Genomic DNA, 14,973 nt, shown 5'->3' with positions numbered 1-14,973 from the left:
CATAAGTAACAACGTTAACAATACAATAATTAATAAAGCAAAATTAGACAACCCTGCTCATGAGAGCTTAAATCTACAATGAGGTGGGGGAGATAATGAGTACAGGTGTGTATTTGCAATTGTGGTCCAGCCATCTTGAGGGGTGGGGGATAGATGGGGATAGTGAATGGGCTACGCATACACACTTCCACATAAAATGACTTTGATTAGTGAACGTGATAAGCTGCTCTGAACAAATGTGTTTTGAGGGAGCGCCTAAAACTATGCAGATTGTGGATAGTAATAATTTCTTGGGGTAGAGCATTTCAGAGGATTGGCGCAGCGCGGGAGAAGTCTTGGATTCGGGAGTGGGAGGTACAGATTAGTGCAGAGGTTAGTCGAAAGTCGTTTGCAGAGCGCTCGGTTAGGTCGATAGACAGAAAAATGAGGGAGGAGAAGTTAGGTGGTGCCGCACTGTGGAGAGCTTTGTAGGTGAGAACAAGTACTTTGAATTGGATCCTATAATTAATGGGCAGCCAGTGTAATGACCGGCGAAGAGCGGACGCGTCCGAGTACCGATTAGCCAGATGGATGATCCTCGCTGGTGCATTAAGGATGGACTGGAGAGGGGAAAGTCAAGTAACAGGGGGGCCAATTAATAGAGCGTTGCAGTAGTCCAGGCGGGAGTGGATCAAGGCAACAGTGAGGGTTTTTGTTGTTTCCATGGTGAAAAAAGGGCGGATTCTAGAGAAGTTCTTTAGGTGTAAGCGGCAAGAACAGGCAGGGGATTGTATATGGGAGGTGGAGAGATTGGTGTCAAACATAATACCCAGACAGCGCGCCTGCTGCCGGGGTGTTATCTGTGGTCTTTCCATAAAAGCTGCAATGGATGTTTGCTTTTTTGTTCTAACAGATCTATTTCTTTAGCCATGTGCTTCTCTATTAATACTTATTACCGCATTTGCCGTCTAGTCACGTAATGCTTGTGTCAACCATATAACGTAGTTAATGTGCATTGTAACTTGCTGTTTGTGGCATGCTTTTTCTGTACTGTTTCACATATGCTTGTGCCCTCTAGTCTATCATAGAAGAAATAAGCTGCTATGAGCCACAGATCACCAGGCTAAAAGAGAAGGCTCAACAGCTAAGGGAAGGCCAATCTGCCAGCAAAAGCTATATGCACAGGGTTTCCCAGCTGTCTTCTCAGTACCTAGCACTAAGCAATCTAACAAAGGTAATGTCTGAATGGGCTTTTGCATGAACTTTGCATAATGCTGTGTCTTCTTCTATTGCTGTCTTATGGCTCAATCCTTTCTCTACAGTCGCATATTTTGACATACTGTTTTAGAGAAAAGAGTGCTAAAGGGTTATTCCCATTCTTAGCTGAGATGTAAATAACTGCGTCCATTCCTGACCACTACAGATGGAGCGACAGAAACAGCCAAGAGAGTCTGAGTTACGCTATTTCCGTAACTCCCATACAAATGTGTTACAATGTTGACTGAAACTTGCAGAAACAGATCGGCTCTGCCAATCTCTGCTGTTATGTTCCTTCACCTCCCAGTGGTTGGACCTGGAAAGGTTGAGATGGCAATAACTCTTTAATTCCACTAGACCTCAAGCAGCTTGTATTGTGGCATCTCCACTCTTCCTCCAGTCTCTGGGACCTTGATTTCCAAGGTCTAGTGTGAAGTTTCCACAATCAGTGATGGTTTTGGGAGCCATGTCATCTGCTGGTGTAGGTCCACTGTGTTTTATCAAGACCAAAGTCAGCGCAGCCGTCTACCAGGAAATTTTAGAGCACTTCATGCTTCCCTCTGTCGACAAGCTTTTTGGAGGTGGAAATTTCATTCTCCAGCAGGACTTGACACCTGCCCACACTGCCAAAAGTACCAATTCCTGGTTTAAAAACAACAGTATCACTGTGCTTGATTGGCCAGCAAACTCACCTGACCTTATCCCCATAGAGAATCTATGGGGTATTGACAAGAGGAAGATGAGAGACACCAGAAACAACAATGCAGATGAGCTGAAGGCTGCTATCAAAGCAACCTGGGCTTCTATAACACCTCAGCAGTACCACAGGCTAATCGCCTCCATGCCACGTCGCACTGATGCAGAAATTGATGCAAAAGGAGCCCCGACCAAGTATTGAGTGCATTTACTGATCATACATTTCAGTAGGCCAACATTTCTGATTTTAAAATCATTTTTCAAGCTGGTGTTATAAAGTATTCTAATTTACCGAGATAATGACTTTTGGGTTTTCATTGGCTGTAAGCCATAATCATCAACATTATCAGAAATAAACACATGAAATAGATCACTCTGTTAGTAATGACTCCATAAAATAAATGAGTTTCACTTTTTGTATCGAAGAACTGAAATAAATTAACGTTTTGATGACATTCTAATTTTGTGACATGCACCTGTATGTGTATATATATATATATATTGTAAGGGACTGACAGGCTTAGCTGCTCCTCAAGGTAGACTCAGGCACACAGGTGGTTAAAGATTCTCAGTGGTTTATTTCTATATATAAAACTGTATGTATGTATGTATGTATGTGTGTGTGTATCACCAACCAATCACGAAGCATCTTTCATTTCACCAGAGCTGTTCAAAAGAAGCTGAGCTGTGATTGGTTGCTATGAGCAACAGTTTTCCTTGCAACCAATCACTAAGCATCTCTCATTTTACCTGAGCTGGTTAAAATAAGCTGAGCTGTGATTGGTTGCTATGAGCAAGTTTTCCCACTTGACAACACCTCAGCAGACACTGACATGGTGGGAGAAATCTAGCATCCCCGGGAACATAAGCTCCCAGCCATTGTCTGCCCCCCAGAAAGGAGCAGAGCGCATATGACAGAAATGAATCACCCCCTCCCGTGCCTTATATACACATCACACATCTTCCCTCTTAAAGGGATCTCCGGTATGGAAATCAGGGTAAATCCATCCTGCGCTTTGGTTTTGACCCCAGGCCTCTCTTAAAGGGATCCCCGGTATGGAAGTTAGGACCGTTCCACTCTGCTCTATGGTCCTGACCCCAAGGTCTCTTAAAGGGATCATTGGTATGCAAGTTAGGGCAAATCCACTCAGCATTTTGGTTCTGACCCCAGGCCTTTCTTAAAGGGATCTCCGGTATCAAAGTCAGGGCAAATCCATCCAGTGCTTTGGTTCTGACCCATGCCTCTCATAAAGGGATCCCCGGTATGGAAGTCAGGGCAATTGCCTTCAAATGCTCTGGTACTGACCCCAGGTTCTCTTAAAGGGATCTCCTGTACGGAGGTTAGGGCAAATCCCTCAGCGCTCTCATTCTGACCCCAGGGTTCAATTAAAGAGATTATTAGTATGCAAGTCAGGGCAAATCCACTCAGTGCTCTGGTTCTGATCCCAGGCTTTCGTAAAGGGATCCCCGGTATGGAAGTTAGGGTAAATCCCTCAGCGCTCTGATTCTCACCCCAGGCTTCTATAAAAGGGATCATTAGAATGGAAGTGAGGGCAAATCCACTCAGCGCTCTGGTTCTGACGCTAGTCCTCTCTTAAAGGGATCCCTGGTATGGAAGTTAGGACCATTCCACTCAGCACTCTGGGTCTGACCCCAGGCTGACGGGATGATGTGGGATATTAGGGGTAGTAGTCCGGTGGCTCTGGCTGACAGGATGATGTGGGATATTAGGGGGAGTAGTCCGGTGGCTCTGGCTGACGGGATGATGCGGGATATTAGGGGTAGTAGACTGGTGGCTCTGGCTGACGGGATGATGTGCGATATTAGGGGTAGTAGTCCGGCGGCTGTGATAGGATGATGTGGGATATTAGTGGTAGTTGTCCGGTGGCTCTGGCTGACGGGATGATGTGGGATATTATGGGTAGTAGTCCGCTATATATATATATATATATATATATATATAATCATTATAATTTGTTATAACTAACCATAGTTAGTTACTATGCCCGGGCAGCACCGGGCTCTTCAGCTAGTACTACATAACCTTTATATACGGTAGATGTTCTCTCATAGAGTATTACTCAGAATGATGTATTAAGCTACAAAACGGTAACAGAAAAAACTGCCTGTCCGGCCCAAATGAAAATAAACAGGTCATACACCATCCGCATCCTGCCCAGGTCCTCTGGGACAACACATATGGCAGCTCTCACAGGAGCTAGCAATCCGGAGGCTTGCTTTCCTTTACACACATAGAGAGAAAAAAAAACTGGCTGGTGGAGATATGGTGGGTAGGTGTCGCTCCCATCTCTGACCTACCCTCCATGAAAGCCCTGCCCATGTACTGTAGCAACTGGATTGCTCTCAGCACATATCATGCTGGAGAAAACACTTTTCTCTGAAAAACATGGCAATTATCATTCTCTTCCACTTTTAATCAGTCATACTGGATAGAAACCTACCCTACTACGTTTCTTTATTTATTTTACTCGCTTCTATGGCACCACACATCATCAATCTCAATTCCCTATCAGTATGTCTTTGAAGTGTGTAAGTAAACCAGAGAACCCCACACAAACAAAGGGAGAACATACAAACTCCTTGCAGATGTTGTCCCTGGTGCGATTTCAACTCAGGACCCCAGTGCTGCAAAGTAACAATGCTTGATTACTGAGTCACCATGCTGCACAATTAATGGCATTTTATTTTATTACTACTTTCCTAATTCAAGGAATATATTTTGCTACTTTACATCTTTCTAAGCTGCAGTTGATTGGTGCTCTGAGAGATCATTGTATAGTATTTTATGAATATAAAGACATAATATAAGTCATATAATAACTTCCACCTTTAGGAGAAAATGTCAAGGATGGATCGCATTGTCTCAGAGCACCAGCAGTTTTTCCAGGGTCTGACGGACCTCCAAGATTGGATAAATGATGCCATTCACCTACTGCAGACCTACTGTCATCCTACTGCAGATAAAAGTGTCCTGGACAGCCGGATGTCAAAGCTAGAGGTAACTAAGTTTTGACTTATTTCAATGCAGTTGGGTTGCTGGTTAGTCTTGCGTCAGTGCTCTTTCTTTAGTGGGTCTAGTTCCCTATAGCATACAGCTGTAGACTACAGTGCACAAAAAAAAATAAACCCAGACATAGAACTCAGGAGCCTCATTGTGTCCAACCTGTGTCGGACGGGGTGACAGGGACCCATCTGTAACATTAGTACTCCAGCTACATGCTGCAAGCAAAATTATCTTACCGCATTCACAAATTTGCCTATGCTGTTATCTAATAAATTGGCTAACTTTGTTAAGCGAATGATGACTACATTAATAATACATTGCGCTTCAAAAAGGGCACACGTAAGGTGAAAAACGCATAAAACTAGTAAAAACATGCGAAAAGACAACGATGAATTGTGGACATGCACTATACAATTAGAAGAACCCCCATGTGCTTATTAGTTCTCTGCCATTGATAGTGGGAATGTACATTCTGTTCTGGGGTCTACACGAGGGCACAAACTGTTAATATTGTGCAACGCAAACTGCCACCATGTCAGAAAAGAAGCTACTGCTAAAGATAATTGAACAACATCAGTGCTGGAATATTAAGCACGTTAGTGTAGCAAGTAACAACGTCAGGATTATTTTTGATGCTCAGCGGTTTATAGGCACTTCTTGTGTATAAGTCACATATCCAGCCTCATAAAGGTCTGCAAAAAAACCTTGTAGGGTATGCCACCTCATAGGGTCCTGTCACTTGGCTTTGCCATGTACACGGATTATAAGCATGATATCTTCTCACCTGGCACCGTGTTTTTTGTTGGCTTTGCCATGTACACTTATCATAAGAATGACATCTTCTCACCTGGCCACCATGTTTTTTGTTCTAGACTTTGTTGCTGGTGAAGCAGAACAAAGAAATTCAGTTCAAGATGCTACTTACAAGAGGGGAATCTGTTTTGAGGAACACTTCTCCAGATGGTTCTCCTGCAATTCAGCAGCAGCTAAAAGATCTGAAAGATTCCTGGGCTTCCTTACTATCATCTTGCATTAAGTGTAAAAGGTGCAATAGGTTCATTGTTTATTTGGAAATGTTGACCCTTATGCAAACTATTGGCAGAGTATATATGTGACATCATTGTGCAGAGACAAGTCCTCTTTAACCACAGAACATGCCTGAGCCATTTATTAGATAACATTTACTCACTATTTATATTACAGCCAACTGGACGGAGCGCTGTCCAAGTGGACAAGTTACCAAGATGATGTTTGTCAGTTCTCCGGTTGGATGGACAGAGTGGAGGGGAGGCTGAATGAGCCTGAGAGGCAGTACAATGAGCTAAGAGATAAGACTGCAGCACAGAGTAAAGCTAAGGTAAGCTAAGTAATGGTTCTTGCTCATCTTGATCTTAGATATTTGTTGCCTGCTATTTCATTACACCACACAACTTTTATAGTTCACATTTTGAAACCTGTATCCATTAATGAAGTCTTGAGACTGCCATATCTCTATAATGAAAATACTGCAAAGTACTCGGCACTCAAATATATCAGAAGTGATGTATGTATTATATGCAATCCAACAAAACGTAACGTTTCGACCCTGAAACATGGGTCTTTTTCAAAGAGGGATATGCTACAAATCGCTTCGCGTGTAGCTGTGGCTAATCACAGCACTGCAATCTGTAGCATATCCCTTTGCAATCTGACTTCGAAAAAGTCCCATGTTTCAGGGTCAAAATGTTACGTTCTGTTGGATTGCATATAATAAAAGCATCACTTCTGATATATTTGAGTGCCGAGTACTTTGCATTTTCTACTTGTACGGAGTGGAACCGTTACTCGAGCACCACATCTAGAGTGCTGTATATCCGATTTTTACTATAGCTAAATAATTAGCTATGAATTTTAGGATGAATTCAACATTTAAAGGGGTTTCCACTACTATATGTCCCCCTTTCATATATCCTATCTCTTAATAACAAACACTTTTCTAATATACTTTTATTACCCATTCTGCTTCTCTAAGCGCATCTCTATGTGGGTCACCTAACCCTTTGTTGCCATGCAGCCATTGCTTCCTACACTGCTACTTCTGATCTGGTCACCGGAATCAGACAATTGACAGGAGGATGTTGCTGATGGGGCAGAGCTGTCTTTTCAGTGCTTGACAGTGTCTGGAATTGGACAGAATGAGAAGGCCATGTCCTTGATGGGGCAGAGCTATCCTTCTATGATTGCCAGTAGTCTTGTCACCCATGCTCAAATCAGAGTCTTCACTCTCCTTTTCACTGATCCCTGATGATGCTTTGGAGCGCCGGCCCCTTAAGCAGCACATCGCAGTGCTTATCATCTCGTCATTAGAAAGCATATCTCGGCGCTTGTCAGCTGAAGGGGCCATCACTCCAAAACATCTTCAGGATCTGTGCAGATGACAGTGAAATCTGTGATCTGGGCATGTGTGCTCAGAGTCTTGTCAATCATTGAAAGGTAGCTCATCCGCCATCAGTGATGTTCTCATCTCATTCTGTCTAATTCATATGCCAGCGTCGGAAGTAGCAGAGCAGAAAGCAGTGGCTGTGTTACGTTACCCACACTGAGATGGGCTCTTAGAAGCAGCACGGGTAATGCAAGTATATTAGAAAAGTGATTGTTAGGAAGAGCTTAGACATGTGAAAGAGGATCATATAGTAGTGGAAAACCCCTTTAAGTTGTGATTTCTCTTTAGGATATTGTAACACATAATTGGAAATATACTGTTACTATGCAGTAGCAGAATTAAGGATTAAATACAGTTAATATATTGATTTATATTCAGATCAAAGGTGCTGTGGCTGTGTGAGGAAATAAAAACACAAGTATCAAGATTTGTATTGAAATTTCCAATGCATTAAGCCTTCCTTGCTCTACTGACATGGTAGTAACATTGTTTTACAGTTATTGAATGAAGAGGTTTTAAGTCACAGCAGTTTATTAGAGACCATAGGAAAGAAGGGATCCAGCATGACGGAGCATTATGTCACCCAGCTGGAGCTCCAAGACCTGCATGAACGTTACAATACACTGAAGGAGAAGGTTAAGGTAAAGCAACACAGCAATGTTCTACTATTATATCCTCTATTTAATAGAAGTTCAGATGAGAATTTCTAATGTTTATAGAGACTGTCCTTGGAAAATTTATCATCTATCCATTGAGTAGGTGATCACTTATTGATTGGTGGAGGTCCGACTATTGGGAACAGCACCCAACTGCAGAACTGGGCACAAGGGTGCGGCAGTGCACATGTTATACCGCTTCTCCATTCATTCCCAATGTGACTGCGGGGAGTAGCGCTCAACTTTTTCACCAGCCTCATAGAGAATGAATGCAGCGGAAGTTAGGCCTATGCACTACCACTGCATGGTAACACGGATAAAAGTGCCCCAATCAGCCTTTCCCAGCGGTTGGATCATCACTGATCTTTTTTTCACCTTCAATGACAGATATTGATGAATTGCCTCTAATATAACAATACTAGACACTGTTGATATACACATAAAAAGTTGAATGTGGTTAATGGTATATGTTTTAACAGGAAGCAATCATCAAGGCAGAGAAATTTGTGTCAGACCACCATAATTATCAAAAGGCACTCAGGGCATTTGAAGGCTGGCTACAGCAAGAAAATGAAAAGCTGAGCTGTCAAGTGTTGTCTGATGGAGATGCTGGGATGTATGATTCCACTCTTCAGGAGCTACAGGTAAACCTTATATGTTTATACTGAACGTAAAGCTTGTTGATATTGCATACATTTTTAGCAGATTATGATTGTGATATATTAAATGCTCATAAGAAATATAAATCCTTAGGCCTCTCTCTCTCTTTTCTCTCTCCTTCCCGGCCAGCGGTTCCTTTAAAATTCTTCATTCTGAGGAACCGTCAAAATATGGATCCTGTGTCATCCGTTCACATCAGTTAGGAACGGATCTGCTTTTCCGCCTTTTTGGCGGCTTTTAACTGACACAAAAAACTGAAGTCTCAAAGAGACCTTAGACTATTTACTCTTTCAATATGACTAACACAGTACTGATATGTAACTTTATATGAATAATGTTGCTGCTGCATTTACATCCATAGTTTTCGAGGTTGATGGTAGACATAAGTCCAATGAGTTCAGCTTATAAGCCAACATGTTGATGCAGACGAAGGCAAAATCCTCATGAGGCAGATGCTAATTGCCCCATATTAGAGGAAAAATTATTTCCCAACTCAACATACAGCAATCATACTAGTTCCCTGGATAAATTTCCCTTCACAGAATTTAGTACCAATAGCCTGCAATATTATATTCTTTAAGAAAGACATCAAGGACCTTATTGAATTTTTTTAGTGAATTGACCATTACAACATCATTATTATTATTTATTATTATAGCGCCATTTATTCCATGGCGCTTTACATGTGAGGAGGGATATACATAATACATACAAGTACAATAATCTTAAACAATACAAGTCGCGACTGGTGCAGGATGAGAGAGGACCCTGCCCGCGAGGGCTCACAATCTACAAGGGATGAGTGAGGATACAGTAGGCGAGGGTAGAGCTGGTCGTGCAGCGGTTTGGTGGATCGGTGGTTACTGCAAGTTGTAAGCTTGTCGGAAGAGGTAGGTCTTCAAGTTCTTTTTGAAGGTTTCCATGGTAGGCGAGAGTCTGATATGTTGTGGTAGAGAGTTCCAGAGTAGAGGGGATGCGCGGGAGAAATCTTGTATGCGATTGTGATCATGTGGCAGAGAGTTCCAAAGTCATTGTCTAACGCGGGGTAGCAGTGTTGGTGGCCAGTTTCACACCCTGCCATAGTGCTGATTTGCATAGGAAGGAAATAAGGAGAGAGTACTGTGGCACTTATACTTGTCTCCAGTGTCGGGGCGTCGCTCAGCCTGAGTGTCCCTTTGTCAGTTATCCGAACATGGCAGGGTGTCTTTGATCTTTTCAGCGGTGAGCAGGAGGGTGAGTGCAGTCATACCTGGGTTCTAGTGATGCCAGGTACCCGTACTTGCGGTCAGTGCTTGTGAATATACAGGTCTGCATTAGGAGTGTTGGAAGCTCCTTTGTGTCTTCTGGTGCCTGGTGATTGGGTACTGGTCTCCTGAGGGGCCATGACAAGCAGTAAGAGGGTGGGGAAAGAAGATGGTGAGCAGTAGGGAAGCTCCCAAGTTGGCGACCATGCATCCTGTGGGAAGAGGCAAGGGGACGTTGGGGGGACCATATCAGCCAGGCTGGTGCAGTATGCACATAGAGCACACAGTACATCCTCTAGTAGCCAGAAGTAAAAAAAAAAAAAAACAGCAGGGATCTCAGAGAATGTCCTCAACAGGATCCAGATACTCAGCCTTAGCACAAGATGAGGAAGATAATGAATCTCCTGAAATGGCTGCTCCTACTCTGAGTACCTCTGGCATGTCAAAAGACCCCCTTGGGAAATAAAGGTGTGCCTGACGGCGTATTCCCAGGGGAATCTCCCTCTCTGATGGATGTCCTCACTGCGGTCAATAAATGTAATACCACTCTTACCTTTTTCTTTTACATTTTTGGGGGCCTCAGAACGGTGGTATCTGATTCTTACAGCAAGAGAGCATAGCTAATGCTTAGATGTTTTTTTATGCCACATCCCTTATGTTTAAGGGTAGGATTACAACACTTTGGGCTATTGGACTGTTTGTGCCTAAGTGACTAAGATGAAAAGTGATGTCATTGTTTTGGGGAAAATTATCACTGTCAGCGCTAGGTAAAAAGACTTTGCGTCTGTGATTATGATAAAACCTTATTTCCCTTATATGTAGATGATGCCCCCTTGTCAATGATGCAAGCCAAAGCATTTATAGATCATTAGAAAGATCTCTGTACCATCCACTCATATATTTGGCATTGTAATAAGTTCGCCCCTAAGTCTTTGTTTTTCCAAACTGAATAACCCCAAGTTTAATAACTTTTCTTGGTATTCCAGTTCATCCATTTCCTTAAAGAGAGGGTGCTGCGATTTTTTAATTTTGTATTAATAAATTATTGATTGATTGATTTGTAATACAAAATTAAATGTACTGCTTTGTTAGTTTTTTATTTATTAATTTTTACTTTAGCAACTGCGTGTTGACATTTTTATTTGGAGGTGTGTAACTGTCTGAGCACGACAGTTTCATACCTCACTTACGGCAGCCCCTGGGCATAAGAGCCTGAGGTCAGATGGCGATCACATCTCAGTTATTGAGGCCACTCCTCCTGCTTCTTAGCTTTGACCTTGGCTATGGGAGGAGATCACAGCCATCTTTGTGGAGCCCGCAGTGTATGCGGGGCGGGGATCAGTGGTCACAGCCTGTCAACTGTGATCACCGCTCACCGCCGACCTGTTCAGAGCACAAAGAAAATACAGCGCTGCGTGGGAGTGCATGGAATGTAAATAGAGGTGTTTATTTGGGTTTTTTCTTGCATTGAATAAATGAAGGCTAGAATCCAAGATGGGGGTCATATACCAGGATGGAGGGCCATATACCAGGATGAGGCCATAAACTATAAACTAGTATGGTGCCATATACCAATATGGGGGACATATACCAAGATGGGGGCCATATACAAGAATGGAGGCCATATACAAAGATGTGCCATATGGCATCATTATACTGTTGTGCAATATATGGGGCCATTATTGTGTAGTTCACTCTATGTGGCCTTTATACTGTGGTGCACTATATGGGGCCATTATACTGTGGGGCACTATATGGGGCTATTATAAAGTGGAGCAATATGTGGGGCACATTATAGTATGGTGCACTATATTGGGCCATCACACTGTAGAGCCCTATTGGGGCCATTATACTGTGGTGCAGTATATGACACCATTATACTGTTGTGCACTATATGGGACTAGAGTTGAGCGACTTTTGTTTTTTTAGGGTCGAGTTTCGTTTCGTGAAACCCGACTTTTCCAAAAGTCGGGTCGAGCAAGATCGGCCGATTATAGGGAAAAGTCGGGGTCGTCCCGAAACACGAAACCCAATGTAAGTCAATGGGGAATAAAAGTCGGCAGTGAGAGGAGGACAGGAAACACACCTACAGTGCCCATTTGAATGCCAAAAGCATCAATTCTTCTTACTTAAGCTTGTCAACCTTAATTAACTTCATAATACAAGTTACGCACTGAAAAATGGGGGTTATTTGGCTAAAGTTGTGGGGGGGTAGGGCTGGCTCCAGGTTTTCATGTGCCCTGGGCGAAAGAGCGCCCCTTTAACACATACCACAACTCATCATGCTCCGATACGGCAGAGAAATAGCGGTATAGTACAATGAAAAATACTTCACTTTTTACATCTCATGACGAGGCCCATCTATTTCTCCATACAGAATCATTGGTCCCATATAATGTTTGAAACAGTATATGATGAGCTCCACATAATGCTACAGTATATGTTGGTCCCCATGGATGAAGCTCCACTGTCTTATGGGCCCAAATAATGCTCCAAACATAATGGGCCCCATTTCTAATGCTCTAGTGTATAATGGGCCCTGTAAATGCTGCTCCAGTGTCTGATGTCCACCTTTGGAATGTTCCAGTGTATGGTGGGCCCCATCTATCATTCTCCAGAGTATAGTGCTCCCCAACAATTGCTGTCCCAACATTGAAAACAATCAAATAAGTCTCCTCGCTAGGGAATCCCTGTACTAGTCTGGACTCCTCGTCGTCCCCATCTTCCATCTCACTGCACAGTATTTCAACCTTGCAAGTGCTGTGATCCTGAGCAAGCAGGGGGGGCCCACTCGTTGGCGACGGCACTGGCACAGGGCCCCTGATAGTACGGTGGTGTGTCTGATGGCGGGTGGGCCGAACCTGCACTTTCATCTGCAGCTTCCTCTTTGTCACCGTGTAAGATGGAACTGTATATGGGAAGGGTAACCTGAGTTTCATCAGGGTCAGATTCAGGCCGTGTAGCGTGCGAGGGGAATGTAGTGGTCTGGGTCAATGTACCAGCAGATTCATCGAGCAGTGGCTGGGCATCAGTGCACTTGTGTCGCCCCCAGGAGTACGGTCGCCACAGTGGCATTACCTTCCTCCTAGGGAGTGTGATGTCATGCTTGCGAGCAACGAAGGATCTCTCTAGCAGGTTAACTGATTGGGCGGCGTTATTCCCACGAGTCATGACCCTCCAAACAGCGTTCATGAAGGCAAAGTGTTAGTTTTACGTGGGCAGTATGGTTGCAAAGCTGAACCTTAAAGGAATGTCCAGAAGGGCACCACCAGGAGTGGAGCCTACGGTTAAATTCGACTCCACCTGGGAAACCTCAACCATGCCAGCTACAGAACAGATGCACACATTGCAAGCTTAATTCCGTTAACGAACGAGACTCCGTCATGCCCCGCGGTCCGAGTCCGGCTTACTAGAGGGACACGTGAGGCTCTGGCACATGAGATTGGCCAATAACTGGTGTGTCATGCCCTTACATGTCTGTGGCTGCATGTGCGCTACACTGAAAAGGCCAGCGTTTGTCGCTTACAGGTGCAGATAACCCGCTGAACAACGTTAGTGATGGGGATCACTGATTACAATTATTACCTGCGAACGATGATTTCACAGTAAGCGCAGGTCAACCGCAGTTCCGGTATTAGGCCTAACCGTCATTCCTGAAAAAATGAAAAACTTACGTGTGCAAACCACAGGTGCTGTAGCTTGCTTAACAGCTCGCCAGCCGTTCTCACGCCCAGTATGGATTACACGTGATTGCACAAAGTTGAGAAAGGGTACCGTATCCCAGGATAACATGTATGGATAGCGTACACATTCAAAATATATGTCTATACATCAGGAGGCAGGCTCAGACGGTGTTAGGCCCAGTATGGCTTGCACGTGATTGCACAAAGGTGAGAAAGGGTACCGTATCCCAGGATAACATGTATGGATAGCGTACACATTCAAAATATATGTCTATACATCAGGAGGCAGGCTCAGACGGTGTTAGGCCCAGTATGGCTTGCACGTGATTGCACAAAGTTGAGAAAGGGTACCGTATCCCAGGATAACATGTATGGATAGCGTACACATTCAAAATATATGTCTATACATCAGGAGGCAGGCTCAGACGGTGTTAGGCCCAGTATGGCTTGCACGTGATTGCACAAAGGTGAGAAAGGGTACCGTATCCCCGGATAACATGTATGGATAGCGTACACATTCAAAATATATGTCTATACATCAGGAGGCACGCTCAGACGGTGTTAGGCCCAGTATGGCTTGCACGTGATTGCACAAAGGTGAGAAAGGGTAACGTATCCCCGGATAACATGTGTGGATAGCGTACACATTCAAAATATATGTCTATACATCAGGAGGCAGGCTCAGACGGTGTCAGGCACAGTATGGATTTGACGGCCCAGACTACACAGCGGAGGAGCAGGGAGAGGTAAAGATTGCAAATGCTGGGGCCCTGCCCAACCAAGGGGGGCCCACTCGTGGGCGTCGGTACTGGCACTGGGCCCCTCATAGTACGGCGGTGTGTCTGACGGCGGGTGTGCACCACCACCGTCAGAGACACTTGATTGCACTATGAGGGACCCTGTGCCAGTGCCCGCGCCCAAGAGTCGGCCTACCCACCTGTCCAGGGCAACGGCACTCGCACGGTGTCGTGCGCTAGGTGGTGACCCCGGCCATGGGGGGGGGGAGGCAGCACAGTTAGGGAGTTTTAGAAAGTGGCATATGTTGATGTTGGACATTCAGCTGATGCAAAAGGCGAAATAGGTCAAGTCCCAGGAAGAGGTGGACCAAAGCAAGCCATTTTTCTGTCACCCTATGTGTCATCAGGGGAAGGAGGAACAAAATCCTTGGAAACCCATGCATGGTTCATTTTAATGAAGGTTAGATCATCAACATTTTGGGTTGACAGACGGGTCCTTTTTTCTGTCAGGATTGATCCAGCTGCACTGAAGACTCTTTCCGATAACACACTTGCAGCTGGGCAAGCGAGCTCCTGTAAGGCATATTGTGCCAATTCAGGCCAGGTGTCCAGTT

General features: G+C 44.2%; 1 protein-coding gene across 1 annotated transcript in view; it reads left to right on the top strand.

Moving 5' to 3' along the window:
• The window catches only part of SYNE1 (spectrin repeat containing nuclear envelope protein 1), a 591,877-nt gene that overhangs the window by 268,139 nt on the left and 308,765 nt on the right, over positions 1–14,973 (top strand). Inside the window, exons 58-63 of the mRNA XM_073557690.1 lie at positions 1,058–1,213; positions 4,787–4,951; positions 5,830–6,002; positions 6,161–6,314; positions 7,877–8,020; positions 8,515–8,679. Of these exons, the coding sequence (XP_073413791.1) occupies positions 1,058–1,213; positions 4,787–4,951; positions 5,830–6,002; positions 6,161–6,314; positions 7,877–8,020; positions 8,515–8,679 (957 nt within the window). The remainder of the gene's footprint in view (positions 1–1,057; positions 1,214–4,786; positions 4,952–5,829; positions 6,003–6,160; positions 6,315–7,876; positions 8,021–8,514; positions 8,680–14,973) is intronic.

Source organism: Dendrobates tinctorius, unplaced genomic scaffold, assembly GCF_039654945.1.
Source record: "Dendrobates tinctorius isolate UK_male_01 unplaced genomic scaffold, ASM3965494v1 ptg000250l, whole genome shotgun sequence".
NCBI lineage: Eukaryota > Metazoa > Chordata > Amphibia > Anura > Dendrobatidae > Dendrobates > Dendrobates tinctorius.
The sequence above is the reverse complement of the archived record's forward strand: the minus strand, read 5'-3'. Positions and strand labels throughout refer to the sequence as shown.